This window comes from Trematomus bernacchii, unplaced genomic scaffold, assembly GCF_902827165.1.
Source record: "Trematomus bernacchii unplaced genomic scaffold, fTreBer1.1, whole genome shotgun sequence".
Classification (NCBI taxonomy): Eukaryota; Metazoa; Chordata; class Actinopteri; order Perciformes; family Nototheniidae; genus Trematomus; species Trematomus bernacchii.
Genome location: NW_022987774.1, coordinates 87501 through 103706, shown reverse-complemented (window position 1 = coordinate 103706; position 16206 = coordinate 87501). Strand labels below are relative to the sequence as shown.

Below are 16206 nucleotides of genomic sequence, written 5' to 3'. Positions count from 1 at the left end.
AGGTCAGTCTGAACAATGACTTTCTGCACAATCAGCAGCTCCACAGACAGGAAGCAATCAGTAAACAAGAAGAATAAGTACTCACACAGAAAACTCTCACACACACACAGAGACACACAAGCCTTTAAATTATCTAAGCATGCAGAGTGAGTGGTTGCAAGTAACTAACTATATTAACTACCAATAACTTGGCTTGAATATCATTTTGTGGAAAAATAAATAAGAAGAAACTGTGAAAAACCTGCAGGAAATTTGGGTTAAAAAGACAGAAAAACGTCATATTCTAGGAGGTGAAAAGCAAACAAAATGAACACATTAAAGATAAATCTAAAGGATGAAATATAAGACATTTATTTTGCTATTTTTGCAAGTCTTTTTCATCATCAGTTTTATTGATAAACTGATCAAAAAGCACTTAAAGTTGTTAAAAATGATCAAAATGTTGCTGAAATCGACTGGAAATGTTGCTTTATTTGTTTTCTGCTGCAGTAAAAACAGTAATGTCCCTCCTTTAAATCCTGTAATTGTGTTTTTTATTATCATCCACACATCATAAATACATTATAATATGTACAAGTTATTGAGGCACAGTGAAAATAACCAAACACAAGCAGACAAACTGTATTTCATAACAGATGTATCCCCTAAAAGGCTTCAATTATCAGGCTTTATTCACCACAATCATTCAAGTATTATCTCTAACTGACATTCATGATATTAAATTAGTAAAACTAAAGTCAACAAATGTTTTCAATCTGGAAAAAAAAGTGATTATTTTGCGGAAACTGATGAAAGTGAGTCAAAGAATCATGAAGGCACTGCAGCGCCCCCTGCTGGCTGTCACCGGAAGTGATTATTTTAAGGGTCAGTTCACACAAAACCTTGAATACAATTAATCTTGTGTCTATTTATCAAATTCTAATGATAATAAACTGTTATTTAATGTTGTTCTGGACTATATTTGTAGACATTTCATGGAAAGTCTCTCAAAAGTAGGCCAGATGATCCATTAGCAGCTTCGGTTTGCATGAAAAAGGAAACTTTAAAACCAGAATAATCAGGCAGTTATAAGAGTTGTTTTTATTACTAAGCAGATTTGTGATTGTATATTTTTGAAACCCTTGATTCTTGTTGAATTTATCTCATTATTACTGTATTAAAAAGCAGAATATTTAGAAATTAATTGTTGAAAAGGAGACAAATAACATACGAAACTAAAACCGTCTGCATGGCATGAAAGAAAGTATTAGTGAATGAACTGATCCTTAAATGTGGCGATGCATTAAAAGACGCTAAGGAAAGTCGGACATTTTTTAGCTAACTTTAAAACCCAAATATTCACGCAGTTATAAGAGTTCTTTTTTTATTTCTAAGCAGATTTGTGATTTTTGAAGTGAACTGACTCCTAAATCAGCAAAGAAAAAGTGACGTTTTTGAGCTTACAGTCAAAAATAAGTGCTTTAATTCTCACGAAACGTGAAAAAATGGGGGTTAATTGACACGTAAAATCATCTGAATCTCCTCTGAACGTCGGCATTCAATAGTGTTTTGATACAAACATATAAAACCTGCAGCTCAGCTCACATTCTCCTATCTTTACGTATGAGGTAATGTCTCCAGGTCGACTCATCTGACTCCAGATCTGTGATTTATTGTCAGTTTTTCGGTTGCGTGTCACTGGTACTCCTTCAAGATTAGTCCGGCTATCACCAGTCTCTGGATCTCACTGGTTCCCTCGTAGATCTCCGTGATGCGAGCGTCTCGATAATGCCTCTCCGCCGGCATGTCCGTCACGTAGCCCATCCCCCCCAACACCTGGATCGCCTGGAAGTCAAGTGAAACACACACGGGATATTTAAAGAACCTTTAGGGAGGTGTTCTGTGGTTTTAACCCTCCGTTTGGATTGCTTTTTACCTGATGAGCGCAGAAGGTGGCGGCTTCAGACGCTGCGAGTTTAGCCATGGCTGCTTCCTGCAGGAAATACAAAATGAGGGTAAACACGTGTGCAGAAATGTTAAACGTAGGCCTGTCGCGATAAGCAATTAATTGACTTATCGTTCGATAAATAAAAATGAACTTGATAACTTTTCTGACCTCGATAAATTGCCGTTTACATGCGTGTTTGTTTACATAAGGATGTGACCAGCATTTTAGCCAGGCGCGCTGTGAGGGGCGGGGCTCACACACAGCCAGGCACGCTGTGAGGGGCGGGGCTCACACACAGCCAGGCACGCTGTGAGGGGCGGGGCTCACACACAGCCAGGCACACTGTGAGGGGCGGGGCTCACACACAGCCAGGCGCGCTGTGAGGGGCGGGGGCTCACACACAGCCAGGCACGCTGTGAGGGGCGGGGCTCACACACAGCCAGGCACGCTGTGAGGGGCGGGGCTCACACACAGCCAGGCACGCTGTGAGGGGCGGGGCTCACACACAGCCAGGCACGCTGTGAGGGGCGGGGCTCACACAGCCATGTACGCTGTGAGGGGCGGGGCTCACACACAGCCAGGCTCGCTGTGAGGGGCGGGGCTCACACACAGCCAGGCACGCTGTGAGGGGCGGGGCTCACACACAGCCAGGCACGCTGTGAGGGGCGGGGCTCACACACAGCCATGTACGCTGTGAGGGGCGGGGCTCACACACAGCCAGGCTCGCTGTGAGGGGCGGGGCTCACACACAGCCAGGCTCGCTGTGAGGGGCGGGGCTCACACACAGCCAGGCTCGCTGTGAGGGGCGGGGCTCACACACAGCCAGGCTCGCTGTGAGGGGCGGGGCTCACACACAGCCAGGCGCGCTGTGAGGGGCGGGGCTCACACACAGCCAGGCGCGCTGTGAGGGGCGGGGCTCACACACAGCCAGGTGCGCTGTGAGGGGCGTGGCTCACACACAGCCAGGCGCGCTGTGAGGGGCGGGGCTCACACACAGCCAGGGTCGCTGTGAGGGGCGGGGCTCACACACAGCCAGGCGCGCTGTGAGGGGCGGGGCTCACACACAGCCAGGCTCGCTGTGAGGGGCGGGGCTCACACACAGCCAGGCTCGCTGTGAGGGGCGGGGCTCACACACAGCCAGGCGCGCTGTGAGGGGTGGGGCTCACACACAGCCAGGCTCGCTGTGAGGGGCGGGGCTCACACACAGCCAGGCTCGCTGTGAGGGGCGGGGCTCACACACAGCCAGGCTCGCTGTGAGGGGTGGGGCTCACACACAGCCAGGCGCGCTGTGAGGGGTGGGGCTCACACACAGCCAGGCTCGCTGTGAGGGGCGGGGCTCAAACTAAATATACATTTCGTCATAGTTTTTATTATCAATAATCTATTTTTAGCTCGTCATCGTCTCGTCTCAGTCATGTCAAAAATGTCGTTGACGAATCATTATGTCAGTGGTCTAAAATGGTCTTACAGCGGTGCCGACAATATTATCGTTTATCGCAATAATTTCCGGGAAAATGTATCGTCCAACAAAATTAATTATCGTGACAGGCCGAGTTAAAATCAGAAGGAAGGAGTACCTTGGTGAAGGGTTGCTTTGAGTCTCGAAGCAGAGCAGCTTTCCATGTGAGCAGGCGAGCGCTTTCCAACGCCACCCCCATGTCAGCCAGCTTAAACTACAGGGAAAACACTCAATTATCACAAAAACCATCACTTTCCGGATCCTTAAAGTCAAAGTTTCTTTATTATTTATGTCAGTTTTACCTCCAAATAAAGTGTTTTTAGACCCATTTATAAGCAACATCAAAGTATTTATCAGTTGGAAAACAAGTCGTAGTGCACCTTAGTTTTAATTTGAGCTTTTTCCTGCAGTGTAGAGAGTTCTATATGAGTGTTTGCACGACAGTCACCTGTATGGCCTGCAGCTTTCCGATTGGAGATCCGAATGCAACGCGTTTGAGAGCGTAATCTGCAGCGCAGTCCAGAGACGCCTGAGCGATCCCCAGAGCCTGAGAAGCGATCCCAATCCTCCCGCTGTCCAGAGTTTGCTGCGAGACACAGAAAATGTACATTTGACAAAGTAAAGAAAGCATTTTGAGGTCGATTGAGCTCTTATTTTGAAAAAAAGCACATTTGACAAAGTGAAAAGAGGATGATTGAGCTCTTATTTTGAAAATAAGTACCATGGCGATCTTGGTTTCCACCACCAAGCTACTTTATTTTAGCTAAGGTGTTTCCATTGGGCATTTTTAGCATGATTGAGCTCTTATTTTGAAAAACAAGTACATCGTAAAATGTAAAAAAAAATGCATTATGAGGTTGATTGAGCTCTTATTTTGAAAAACAAGTACATCGGACAATGTAAAAAAAAAGCATTTTGAGGTCGATTGAGCTCTTATTTTGATAATAAAGTACCATAGCGATCTTGAATCCACGATCAAGCAACTTTTAATTTGATCTGATGAGCTTCCTTTACTTATTTGTTAGTTAATTAAGCTCTTATTTAGAAAATACAGCACCTTTGGCGATCTTAAATCCACCGCCAAGTTACTTTATTTTAGCTAACATGTTTCCATTGTGCATTTCTGGCATGATTGAGTTCTTATTTGAAAAAAACAAAACACATTTGAGAAAGTGAAAAGATCATTTTAAAGGATGATGCAACTCTTATTTTGAAAAAAAGCACATTTGAAAAAGTAAAAAAAGCATTTTGAGGTCGTTTGAGCTCTTATTTTGAAAAAAGAGAATTTTGAAGGATGATTCAGCTCTTATTTTGAAATTAAAGTACCATGGCGATCTTGGTTTCCACCACAAAGCTATTTCATTTTAGCTAAGGTGTTTCCATTGGGCATTTTTAGCATGATTGAGCTCTTATTTTGAAAAACAAGTACATCGGACAATGTAAAAAAAAAGCATTTTGAGGTTGATTGAGCTCTTATTTTGAAAAAAGAGAATTTTGAAGGATGATTCAGCTCTTATTTTGAAATTAAAGTACCATAGCGATCTTGAACCCGGCCCCTCTTGGCCCCAGCATGTTTCCCAGAGGGATCCTGCAGTCCTCCATGATGATGTTGGCCGTGGACGACGCTTTGATGCCCAGTTTGTCCTCCTTTTTCCCCAGAGAGAGACCGGGGTGAGGCATGGGGATCAGGAAGGCACTGATACCCTGAACACACGGAACAAAACACACCTTAGAGGAAGTAACAAAGCACCACAAATATGTGAAACAGGTTTCTAGATATCACAATGCTTCCTTTATCTCTTTGTGTAAGACGTGTCTTGCCTTGTGTTTGAGCTTCTTGTCGGTGGTGGCGAACACGATGGTGGCCGAGGCGTCCCAGCTGTTGGTGATCCAGGCTTTGGTCCCGTTCAGAACCCAGTCCTCTCCGTCCTGAAGGGCCACGGTGGAGGCAGCGCCCGCATCACTGCCGTTACCTGGAGGGGGGATCAATATGTATTTAGTTAACTTGATTGCAAAGCCATTTGACCCACCCCCCGTGAATATATAACTAACAGTGTTATTATTATTGTTATCATCATCATGAATGACCCGTTTACCTGGCTCACTGAGTCCGAAGCAGCCCACCTTCTCTCCGGTGGTGAACGGTGTGATCCACTGCTGCTTCTGCTCCTCTGTGCCGTTCTTTAATATCGGCCCGATGTACAGAGACTAGGAAACACACAGAAATATTATTGTTTATTAGCTATAGGGGAGAACACAGGCCATGTAGCTGCTTAATCATGATTTAACCCATTTGAATCTTAAAAGTCTCCCATTATACTATTCTTAGGCAAATATTATAAGTCTCAGATATATAAAAAAACATGTCTATGAAGTACCAAACAGATCATGCATTCTAGCCTCAAACCCCTCTATTTCAGCCCGTTACTAAAGTGCTGATTCTGGGTCCGCAGCTTTAAAAAAAGAAAACGTGATTAAACACCATATCATGTTCCAAACCACATCAAGGATTCTCTCTGAAACAGTATGGAGCTCAAACTCTTTCTCTCTCTCAGGGATACCACAAGGTGAGTTCCTTTCTATTTCCTGCTTCTTTACACATGCTCTCTCCAGTACAGGTTAGCTCTGAGTGTTAGCGATGCTAATGTAAACACAGACCATATTACGTCCAGAACACGTCTCATTGTTTCTGATAGCAACGTTTCTGATTGGCCCGTGGGTGTAAAGCCCGCCCACATTTCAGATATTCGTCATATCGGACGCAAATCCCGTTTTTAGAGATGTGGGTACGGAGGAAAAGAGAGGGTTTTATTTTCGTCTCCTGACACACCGGGGACACATATTTATGTATAAAATAAATCAGAAAGTGCATTTTGCATGATAGGAGACCTTTAAAAACAGCTGATATAAAAAACACACTCACGTTATTGACAGACACCACGACCCCCGTGCTGGCGCAGCCTCGGCTGATCTCCTCCATGGCCAGACTGTAGGCCAGGTAGTCCATCCCCGCCCCCCCCAGCTCCTCCGGGACCTCTATGGCCATCACACCCAGCGCTCCCAAATCCTGGATCTGCAGCAGCGTGCACAGGAAGAACATGTTACATACCTTAAACATGTGATAACCCCCTTACCATATACATTACTCACAGTCATTCAGAACATGTTCAGAAACCAGAAGATCTTACATCTCAAATGAAGTCTCAGGAAATATTTTTGGTTAGTTACTTTCAATAACCCTAAACACTTTGCACATATGTTGTTTTATGTTTTATTATGCTGCTGTGTTTATTGTATTTTTGTAAAGGCCCCTCCACACCAAACTGACAGCAAAGAACACGTCTGTTGTGTCGCCTCACGTCTCTGCGTCTTGGCCATGTGTCGCACTGGAACACACCGCAAAGACTTCAGCCGACGGCCAAGAAGCACGTACGAACTGCGCATGCGTGAGTGGCAATAACTCTCCTTACCAGCAGGCGGCGGTAGTGTGTATTCGTCATTCAAAAGAGGCAACAACCGGAAGACAGACTGCGCGATACACCGAGAGAAGAAGAACAGACTGCGTGATATAAACAAACAACAAATAGCGTGTGCGTTCCATTTTCACTCTACAGCGAGAAGCTCACGGGGCTTTCCCGAACCTGTGGAATCTCAGATGTGCCTTCTTAATCGTTTGTTTGGGTCCCTCACTTCCGTTTCGCTTCTCATGCACTGATTCGCTAAGCTGAACAGCCAATCAGAGTGATTTCTTAGGCCGACTGCCCGCCGATTCAACATGTCGAATCGGCGACGGAGGGTGTCGGCACGGCCGAAAAGACAAGACGGGGCGGGACACACCAATCTGAGTAGGGCGACAGGACGCTCATCGACGGCCCGACATCTATCGACGGCCGAAGTCGGCTTGGTGTGTAAGGACCTTAAGTCTGGCACAACCATTTCCTTATGAAGTCCTATCTTATCTTGTGTAGTCCGCTGTATAGAAAACTGTAGTTTCCGCACAGCAGCAGACGCACATTTATGACGTCCGCTGGCTCATCATAAATACTTTGAGAGTGCAAATGCAGTCGGATTCTCAAAGCAGTCTCTTTTCCTAAGTCCTTTTGAATTCTCCTATCTACTATTCCTTAACCCTGGGATGTTTTCAAGATTCAAGGCTTTTATTGTCATTTGTACATACCGTGTAGATATGTCAATGAAAATCTTAGTTCACAGGCTCCTCCAACAGTAGGTAAAATAGTGCAAGTAAATACAAATAAAATAGAATAGAAATAGTTTCACACAGAGGTCAAGGAATAGTGGATAGGAAGAGACGATTGGAGCAGATTTTTGGACAATTCGACTGCAACCTGAGCGGTAGTAGTGCAAGAGTTCAATTGTACCTGTTTTTTAGGGAAAGCATGCTCTTTGTCCAGCTTCCCGGCGATGGGGGTCAGCTCTCGGTCAGCGAAGTCTCTGCAGATCTGTCGGAGCATCTGGTGAGTCTCCGGGAGCTCAGCCAGAGCCGAGAAACTCCGACAGGAGAGACACAGACCGAGCGCTGAGGGAGGAGATAGAAAGATTCATTAGTTAGAATATCTCAACCAGGGATGAACGATGTGGAGAATAGATGATTGGGATTACTGTGATTATTGTGATATTGCAATTACAATCTGATTCAAGACCGAGCGCTGAGGACGGGACAGAAAGAGAGATGCATGAAGAAAATGCATCACTAAATACAATACTAAATTATGTTTTACTGTTTAGCTATTTATTAAAGCATGCTTTTGTTTCTGTTGTACTTTGTCCCTTTACTGTCGTAACAGTATTGTTTATAATAGCAATTTTATTTCAGTAAATCATCTGAATACTTCCATATAATTCACATATAATTACACATTCCTTTATTCCCCTTATTCTGTATAGACTTCCTTCTGTCTTTGAACGCACCAGGCACCACTGCTAGCTTTACATGAAGTAGGTGAAAGGTTATCCTCATCCTCAGTCACCTTCATATCTCTCTGACAGTTATAGAAACACCAAACTATCAAGAATATCTGTCAAACAACAAGATTTGCCATTCATTAAACTACGTCATTACTTGTTATTAATGTTATTAAACATAGCTAACCTGTTACCTAAATTAGCCGAAAGCTAACATGTAGCTGCTAACTTCTTCCCTACAATTAGCCGAAAGCTAACTCTAAGAAACATGTTTAACATATTATAACAACGCGTTTCCTCTGTCAGTAACGAAAGCTAACACACATGTATATTTATAAGACAATAAGGTATCATATAAAGTGTTAAATTACATAATAAGACCTTCATGTTTGCACTGGTTACATATCAAGCTAAGCTAACTATGATATTTCTCTATGGTTTTTCCCTTAGTTTCCACACGAAGCTAATGTAGCATTGCTAGCATTGTGTTACATAGCCTATGCCTGTAATGTTGGTTATTTTTATATATATTTCTCCTCATTTACTCACCTTTTCTTGCTTTAAAGAGAGCAGCCATGCCTCCTTCAGGAACAGATTTTAACTGAGGTGTTATGAAACACAATGCTGCGTTTACGTGCCGTCAGAATTATTAGTACTAGCAGGTGGAAGCAAACGTTAGGTGAGAATTATGAACGAAAGTATGTACATAATCGTACAGCAAATTGAGGTACGTGGTTTCTCACTATTATGATTATTAATGTATTTGTATCACAGCTGGTCAATGTAGAGCTAATTTGAATAACATTATATACTGCTGTTGGATATCTGAACCTATACATATTTGTCAAAGTGTATTTAATCATTGATTTATTTTATGTTTAAGCTTTAAGTACCTCAAAATTGTGTAGATGTCGCCAACGAGGCTTTTAAAGGTGTTTCACAATGTTCTTTTTTTGTTTTTCTCTTGGGCATTGATAATGGAGTTTCCGAGGGCCAGTGAAGGCAACACGTGGACCAGTTTAACATGACGTTACGTAAACTTAACCCAACCATATTTTTTAGGTTTTCTCTCCTAGATTCAATTCAATGTGTGTCTTTGATTCACCTGAACTTATTAATTAAATGTTAAAGTCCCAAAGCAACCAGTAAATGTATTAAAACCACTTTTTCTTGGAGTCTCAGTTACTATACCACCTTGTGTTTGTTGTTGGTATAACTAAGAAATAAATACCTGGAGTATTATTTATTGTAGTAATGGTACTTTCACTTAAGTAATAGTACAACATGTAGGTCAACAAATAAAAATGTAGCAAATAACCAAATGTATGGCTCTTTTAAAAGCAAAAAACTATGATATTATTTACTTTTTCTTTGTATTTATTACATTTCGTGTGTGTGTGTGTGTGTGTGTGTGTGTGTGTGTGTGTGTGTGTGTGTGTGTGTGTGTGTGTGTGTGTGTGTGTGTGTGTGTGTGTGTGTGTGTGTGTGTGTGTGTGTGTGTGTGATTTAAATGTGGTCATCTCAAAATGATGCTTCGAAATGTATATGTATCATTGATAACCTTGCACATTGAAGGTAATATAAAACAGTATAATGTGATTTTTTTACCCATTAAGATATCTAATAATAACTGTAATATAATAGCGACCTGTAGGAGATGCAAATAAATAAACACACTTCACTTTAAGGGCACAACAAACAACAAACACACCATTAACTCCAACAGCAACCCCACTGTTCCTGTTGGAGATAAATAAAGATAATCCAGCCAGTGAGCTTTTCAGGTTTTTCAAAACTTGTTTATTTTTTAGCACCATAAAAAGTCAGTGGATGTTGAGTTCTCATCCGGTCTTTCCTTTGGGATGGAGCCATGATGGTGGTGTAGATTTAGGGAAGGGTTGGAGATCTAAAGATGGTGGGTGGGGTCAGTATTTACTTGGTGGCGGCGGTGAAGGTGAAGCAGCCTCTCTGGTGGAACTGCATGTCTCTGATGCGACGCATGGACTGCATCTGAGGCTGGTAGGCGCTGAAATCGTTGTAGTGTCTGTAGTCTCCGCACTCAAACAGGTACTGGTAGCCCCTGTATCCGGGGTACTGGTAACCCACCCAACTGGGAGGGAAGATGGAGAGGGAGGAGGGTTAGTCAAGGGTCAATTGTCAACAGTATCATGCTTAAACTCATTGGTTTGATTATAGGATGTTAAAGTGGTGGTACAGGAGTACACTTAAGGGTTCTTTAGGAGGTTCTGAGGGTCCACAAAGCAGATTTATTGTGTGCTGAGAAGGTTCCAGGGGTCTTTTTAAGAGGTCCTTAGTCATATATAAGTGTTTAGAAGTCCATTCAGAGGTTTGGGTTTCATTGAAGAGATTCTAGGAGTCCCTAAAATGATCTTTTAAGGAGTTCTGAGAAGACCAGTGGGGTTTTTGGTCATCGAGGAGATTCAACGGGTCCCTAAGATGATTTAAGTGGCTGTTGAGGAGGTTCGAGGGGTCTTTGAAGCAGGTTTAGTGTGTGCTGAGGAGGTTCCAGCAGTTTTTAAAAGGTCCTTTAAGAGTTTTACGAAACCAAAGGATGTTATTAGTCATATATAAGGGTTTAGAAGTCCATTAAGAGGTTTGGGTTTCATTGAGGAGGTTCTAGGGTTAGGGTTAGGGTTAGGTTAGGGTTAGGGTCCCTAAAGCAGTTTTAGCATCTGCTGAGGAGGTTCCAGGTTTTTTTTAAGAAGTCCTTAGTTATACATAAGTGTTTAGAAGTCCATTCAGAGGTTTGGTTTTCATTGAGGAGGTTCTACGGGTCCCTAAGATGATTTGAATGGCTGTTGAGGAGGTTCTAGGGGTCTTTGAAGTGATTCTATGGGTCCGTGAGGAGTTTCCAGGGGTCTTTAAAGAGGTCCTTTAGGAGTTTTTTCTCTACTTTAACCAATGCATTTCAAAAACGTAGGTTATAAATCCAAATCTCTCTGCCTTGCTGCATGTGAGGATATGTGTGTAACTGGCCCTTTAAATAGATCAGATTGTTTATCAAAGCAGGTTGTTTCCAACAGGTGGGACTAAAAATCTGTCTTTTTCTCTCAGTGTTCTCTCCGTTTTCTTTATAATTGTTTTGAGGACATCTTATTGCACCTTTAGGAGCTTCTATGTTTCCTCTAGGTGTCTGAATAGGAACTATAATCTATAAAAGTATATGATGTGTACTCACGATCCTCCAGGAACCCTCACGCTGCCCACTCTGTCACAGAACCCATGCGCCCACAGGGTGGGAACATCATCCTCCTGGATCTCCATCTTGTTGCCCTTGAAGTCGGAGAGCTCGTAGAGGCAGATCTTGTGCTCCATGCTGTCCTGCAGGGGGGGGGATCAGGGGGTCATGTTACAGTACATTATGTATGGGTGATAAGGCTGATCAGAGAGAGGGAATATCATAGCGAATAGGAAGTTTGAGTCACTTTTTAAAGCAAAATATCCCCAAAATATCTGAGGTCGAGCTTCCTAAATTGTATATATGATAGTAAACTGAATGTCTTTGTAGTTTCTATTCTACTTTTTCTTATTCTACTATTTAAATATGTGTCATGTCCTCAGATTTCTGGTGTTGAATAAGAATTTAAATCGTGTTCAGGTCATTATCTTTGTTCGTTTCATAGAACTATTCGTATTAAAGTTCACCAACAAAGGTAGCATTTCATTTTGCTTTCATCTTAAGATGATGCCGTCTAGTTAGGGTTATTTACAGGGTTATTTCTCAATAATGATGTCATATAATGTTAGATAATGCAGTATATAATGAACCTACCATGCCGATGGGTCTCAGGGACATAAGGCAGTGGTAGGAGATGCTCCAGGTTTTTACGTAATGATCTTATTAAATGTAGAATAAAGCTGTCATGTTTATATATATATTTTAAATCGTCTTATTAGAGCGTATATGCGGACGGGCCTGAGGGACATGAGGCAGTCGCTGCGCTAGGACTTGCTCCAGGTTGTTATATAATGATCTTATTAAATGTAGGATAATGCCGTCGTGTTTAAATATGTATGAAATCGTCTCATTAGAGCGTACCATGCGGACGGGCCTGAGGGACATGAGGCAGTCACTGCGGTAGGAGTTGCTCCAGGTGTCCCAGCGAGGATACTCTCCCTTCTCCAGGATGAACATCTCCCCACGGAAGTTAGTCTGCTCAAATGCAACAAAGCTGGAGGGTGAGGGAGGAGAGGAGAGGAGAGCACAATTAGAGGGGATAATATTATATATATATAAGAATATATCTGCAGTAATGTGTGTCCACTTACGGGCCGCACTCCACAATGATACTACGCACTCTATCCATGCCACGGTCACACACGTTCATACACTCATTCTGGACCTCGATCATCTTTCCCTGGAAGTTCTCCTGGTCGAACATCATCATCTGCACACAGGGAACAGCAGGGAACAGTTATACTACCAGAGAGATAGAGAAGGGCAGTCAGTGATTGGTTTATGCTGCATTCATTCCTTTGAATGAAAGGTAACTAATCCATGCAATATCAAACAATGGAAAGCTTTAATGCGTCTAAAAGACTCGATTATCTGAATAGAAAACTATGTCAGTCAACAAATATATGTCTTTTTCTCTCAGTTTTCTCTACTTTAACCAATGCATTTCAAAATGGGTATTTCAATCTCCCAAAATATGTCTTTTTCTGTCACTTTTCTCTACGTAACTGGCCCTTTAAATAAATCAAGTTGAGTGGGTACAAATCTGTCTTTTTCTCTCTCAGTACATTTTCTCTACAGTTTGTGTGTCTGGTATTAACCCAGTTCCTAAAGTGCAGGCACAGCGGGGACTACTCACTCTGAAGGACCCCATGCCGGGCTCTCCGGTCTTGGTGGCCTTGCTGGTGGCAGCAGGGGGGGCGCCCTTGTCCTTGGCGTCGGTTCCCTGGCTGGAGGCGGACTTGGCGGTCTGAGACATGGTGAGAGTCTGAAACACAAACAGAGGTATATCAAATCAAATCAAATCAAACTTTATTTGTAAAGCCCAATGTCACAAAAGTCTCAGTGGGCTTTACAGATTAGAATGAACATGATGGAGTTAGAGCAAAATGAGAAGACAAGATAGTATAGTTATGTAGGTGTATACATATTTTTATATATATTTAAATTTTTTGTATTCCTCGGGATTGTAGGAAATTGTTTTTCGATCTCTCTGACTTTGACTTTGAAGTGACAGGATGATGAGAAACAAACTATAAAAAACAAAAAAATGAATGTGTTAAACGTAAAAGTACCAAAAGCAATAAAATCTAAAATAATTACTTCTAAAACACTCAAAAACTGTAAAGTTAAAAGTAGTTAAAAAGGTGAAATAAAAATAAACCTTTCATGATAATTCCTACAGGTGTAGCGGAGAAAAAAGCCAAATAAAGTTAAAAAAATAAGTAAAATCATTATAATGTAGTTAAAGTGTTAAATGTACCAAATTCAAAAACATCAAATGTATTTAAAATAAATTAGAAAATGTATTTTAATTTCCTCTCAATCTGTTCTCGTATGAACCGTTGGCTATAGTTTAATTTACAACCCTCTAAAAATCTACTTTTTTAAACGTTCTCTTATGCCAAAATCTTAATTTGTGAAGTAAATAAAGCTGTTAGATTAATAAAATCAAATGCTATATTTCCATTTTTAAATTCTAGTGGTAAAGTCCGTCTAAAATGAAATAAAGTACTTGTTATTCTCCACCTCTGTGTTCATGATGAAGGTTTATAGGGCGTCTGTCGGGGTCTTTCCCCCCAGGATGAAGGGTGTTTCCTGGGTGTGTTGGGCAGGGTGTGTGGGCCCTGTGTCTCTGCTGGATGCTGTACTGTGTTCAGGTGTGTGTGTGTGTGTGAGAGTGTGTGTGTGTGTGTGTGTCCTTACCTGTGTTTAGCTTAGCTTCAGTGGAAGGCAGGCTCGTGCTGGTGCCTCCAAATCTGCCCCCAGCTTTTATACTCTGGCAAGGGCCATATGTGGAGGGTCTCCTCACAATAAAAAGCCCCTCGTCATCAGTTCGGGTCATCAAAGAGCCTGGAAACAGCCGATTGGCCCCCCCTGTGCCCCCCCCCCACACGTGACCCCGCCCCCCCCCCCCGTGGCCCCCCGTGGAGTCTGCTGTAAGCGTTTTATTTTGAAAGAAAAACCCTGAGCTGGCGTTTCTTCTCATATGTGATGAGCTGCTGTGAGAGAGAGAGGAGAGAGGAATGCACACACACACACACACACACACACACACACACACACACACACACACACACACACACACACACACACACACACACACACACACACACACACAGTCACACACACCTGTTGATCATCTCTACAGCGGTAAAGTGTGTATTTACTCTAAAATCAGAATCAGAATACTTTATTTATTTCGGGGGGAATGTGGGTTTCGGCTCCTTTTTGGAATTACGTAAAATGTAAAATGATATGCTTAAAAAATAATTTAAAATATGTATATAAAAGTAGGAATTTGCTTTATACAACATCAAATGATCCAGGCTGTAGCATGGACCAAGCCCCAAGCCTTAAAGTAAGATATATCCTACAGTGAATGTACTTCAAACAGCTCTCTGTCTTATCTGACGAGTTCAGACTCAGTCATTTCTATTTGAGGAGATGTTCTGAGCAGATGGTGTGTGTTCATGAGCCTGGAGTACTTTTAGGGTATTAGTACTTTATGTGAATACTCCCTCCGATGACTCTCTGTTTATCAGTTCAACTTCCCGGAAAAATCACACAATGTCCCGAGCCTATAAAAAGCCTTTCTGACATTTAAAATGTAGTGTGTGTGTGTGTGTGTGTGTGTGTGTGTGTGTGTGTGTGTGTGTGTGTGTGTGTGTGTGTGTGTGTGTGTGTGTGTGTGTGTGTGTGTGTGCGTGCGTGCGTATCGGACCTTGAATTATCTTCTTAGAGCTCCCTTGTTGTCCAAAAACGATATCAAAATCTGGATCCAGATGAAAATAGTCCCCGAAGATATTCACTTCTTCCCATCTAGTTTTGATTGAATACAGTGACATTTATAATAAATAAACTATATATAAGTACATTTAAAGGTTAAGAGAGCCGGTACTGAGCTCTTTGTTGAGGATTTGAGGTTTTCATGGGATATTTTGGATATGAATAAGAAGATAATGTTGATTTCATAATCCTGTAGCAACAAAAAATCTACATTTTAATAAATTAAGCAGATTTTTTATTTCCATCCAGGCAGTCGTTTTTGGAACTCTGCCGAATTAGCATTGAAATCTGACCCTGGATTATTCACACCTAATCTGCACACATCACACACACATCACACACACACACCACACACACTGTAATCCAAATTGATTCCATACTGGATATAATCTCATGGAGGTGATAATCCAGATATAATCCACGCTGTAATCCAGGAATTATCATCATCATCATCGTCACCTCCAAAGACCCCCGAGGGGATTTACAGAGATATTTAAAGTGATTTAAATGCAAATGATGCTCCAGCATGTCTATAAAATACATGCTCTTATGTCTGTGGTCACAACAAGGACATACACTGGTTTTAAAAGGAACATTTTGACGACTATAATTAAGTTTACTCTCATGGGTGTGTGTAGTATATTGGCAGTTAGCCTAGTTTAGCATAAAGACAGGAAGTAAAGAGGGGTTTTTAGGGTTTTTTATAATTCACTATATCCAGAGGTGGAAGAAGTACTCAGATATTGAGTAAAAGTAGAAGTACTCAGATGTTGAGTAAAAGTAGAAGTACTCAGATATTGAGTAAAAGTAGAAGTACTCAGATGTTGAGTAAAAGTAGAAGTACTCAGATGTTGAGTAAAAGTAGAAGTACTCAGATGTTGAGTAAAAGTAGAAGTACTCAGATATTGAGTA

At 41.9% G+C, this 16206-nt stretch overlaps 2 protein-coding genes across 2 annotated transcripts; both read right to left on the bottom strand.

Annotated features, from left to right (window-relative positions):
* Positions 1-451: 451 nt before the first annotated feature.
* Positions 452-8938, bottom strand: acads (acyl-CoA dehydrogenase short chain). Its single transcript, XM_034148959.1, has 10 exons — positions 8859-8938; positions 7766-7923; positions 6310-6459; positions 5483-5594; positions 5208-5359; positions 4920-5090; positions 3835-3972; positions 3505-3600; positions 1916-1972; positions 452-1824 (listed from the first exon to the last, which is right to left on the bottom strand). The coding sequence occupies exons 1-10, from the start codon at positions 8884-8886 to the stop codon at positions 1675-1677; spliced, it is 1212 nt and encodes a 403-aa protein (XP_034004850.1). The 5' UTR covers positions 8887-8938; the 3' UTR covers positions 452-1674.
* Positions 8939-10110: 1172 nt separating this feature from the next.
* Positions 10111-14237, bottom strand: crybb1 (crystallin, beta B1). The gene is made up of 6 exons (XM_034148960.1): positions 14212-14237; positions 13145-13273; positions 12600-12718; positions 12370-12502; positions 11509-11651; positions 10111-10419 (listed from the first exon to the last, which is right to left on the bottom strand). Exons 2-6 carry the CDS (start codon positions 13262-13264, stop codon positions 10242-10244), a joined length of 693 nt encoding a protein of 230 aa, XP_034004851.1. The 5' UTR covers positions 13265-13273; positions 14212-14237; the 3' UTR covers positions 10111-10241.
* Positions 14238-16206: the final 1969 nt, after the last annotated feature.

Bases quoted from the DNA above. Each gene is read 5' to 3' on its own strand.
- crybb1 (XM_034148960.1), bottom strand. From the start codon at position 13,264: ATGTCTCAGACCGCCAAGTCCGCCTCCAGCCAGGGAACCGACGCCAAG. The intron at 12,503-12,599 runs GTAAGTGGACAC...CTCACCCTCCAG, and splicing joins ATCATTGTGGAGTGCGGCCC to CTTTGTTGCATTTGAGCAGA. The intron at 10,420-11,508 runs GTGAGTACACAT...CTTCCCTCCCAG, and splicing joins GTGAGGGTTCCTGGAGGATC to TTGGGTGGGTTACCAGTACC.
- acads (XM_034148959.1), bottom strand. From the start codon at position 8,886: ATGGCTGCTCTCTTTAAAGCAAGAAAAG. The intron at 7,924-8,858 runs GTGAGTAAATGA...CTCCTCCCTCAG, and splicing joins TCTCTTTAAAGCAAGAAAAG to CGCTCGGTCTGTGTCTCTCC. The intron at 3,601-3,834 runs GTGACTGTCGTG...TTTTCCCTGTAG, and splicing joins GAAAGCTGCAGGCCATACAG to TTTAAGCTGGCTGACATGGG.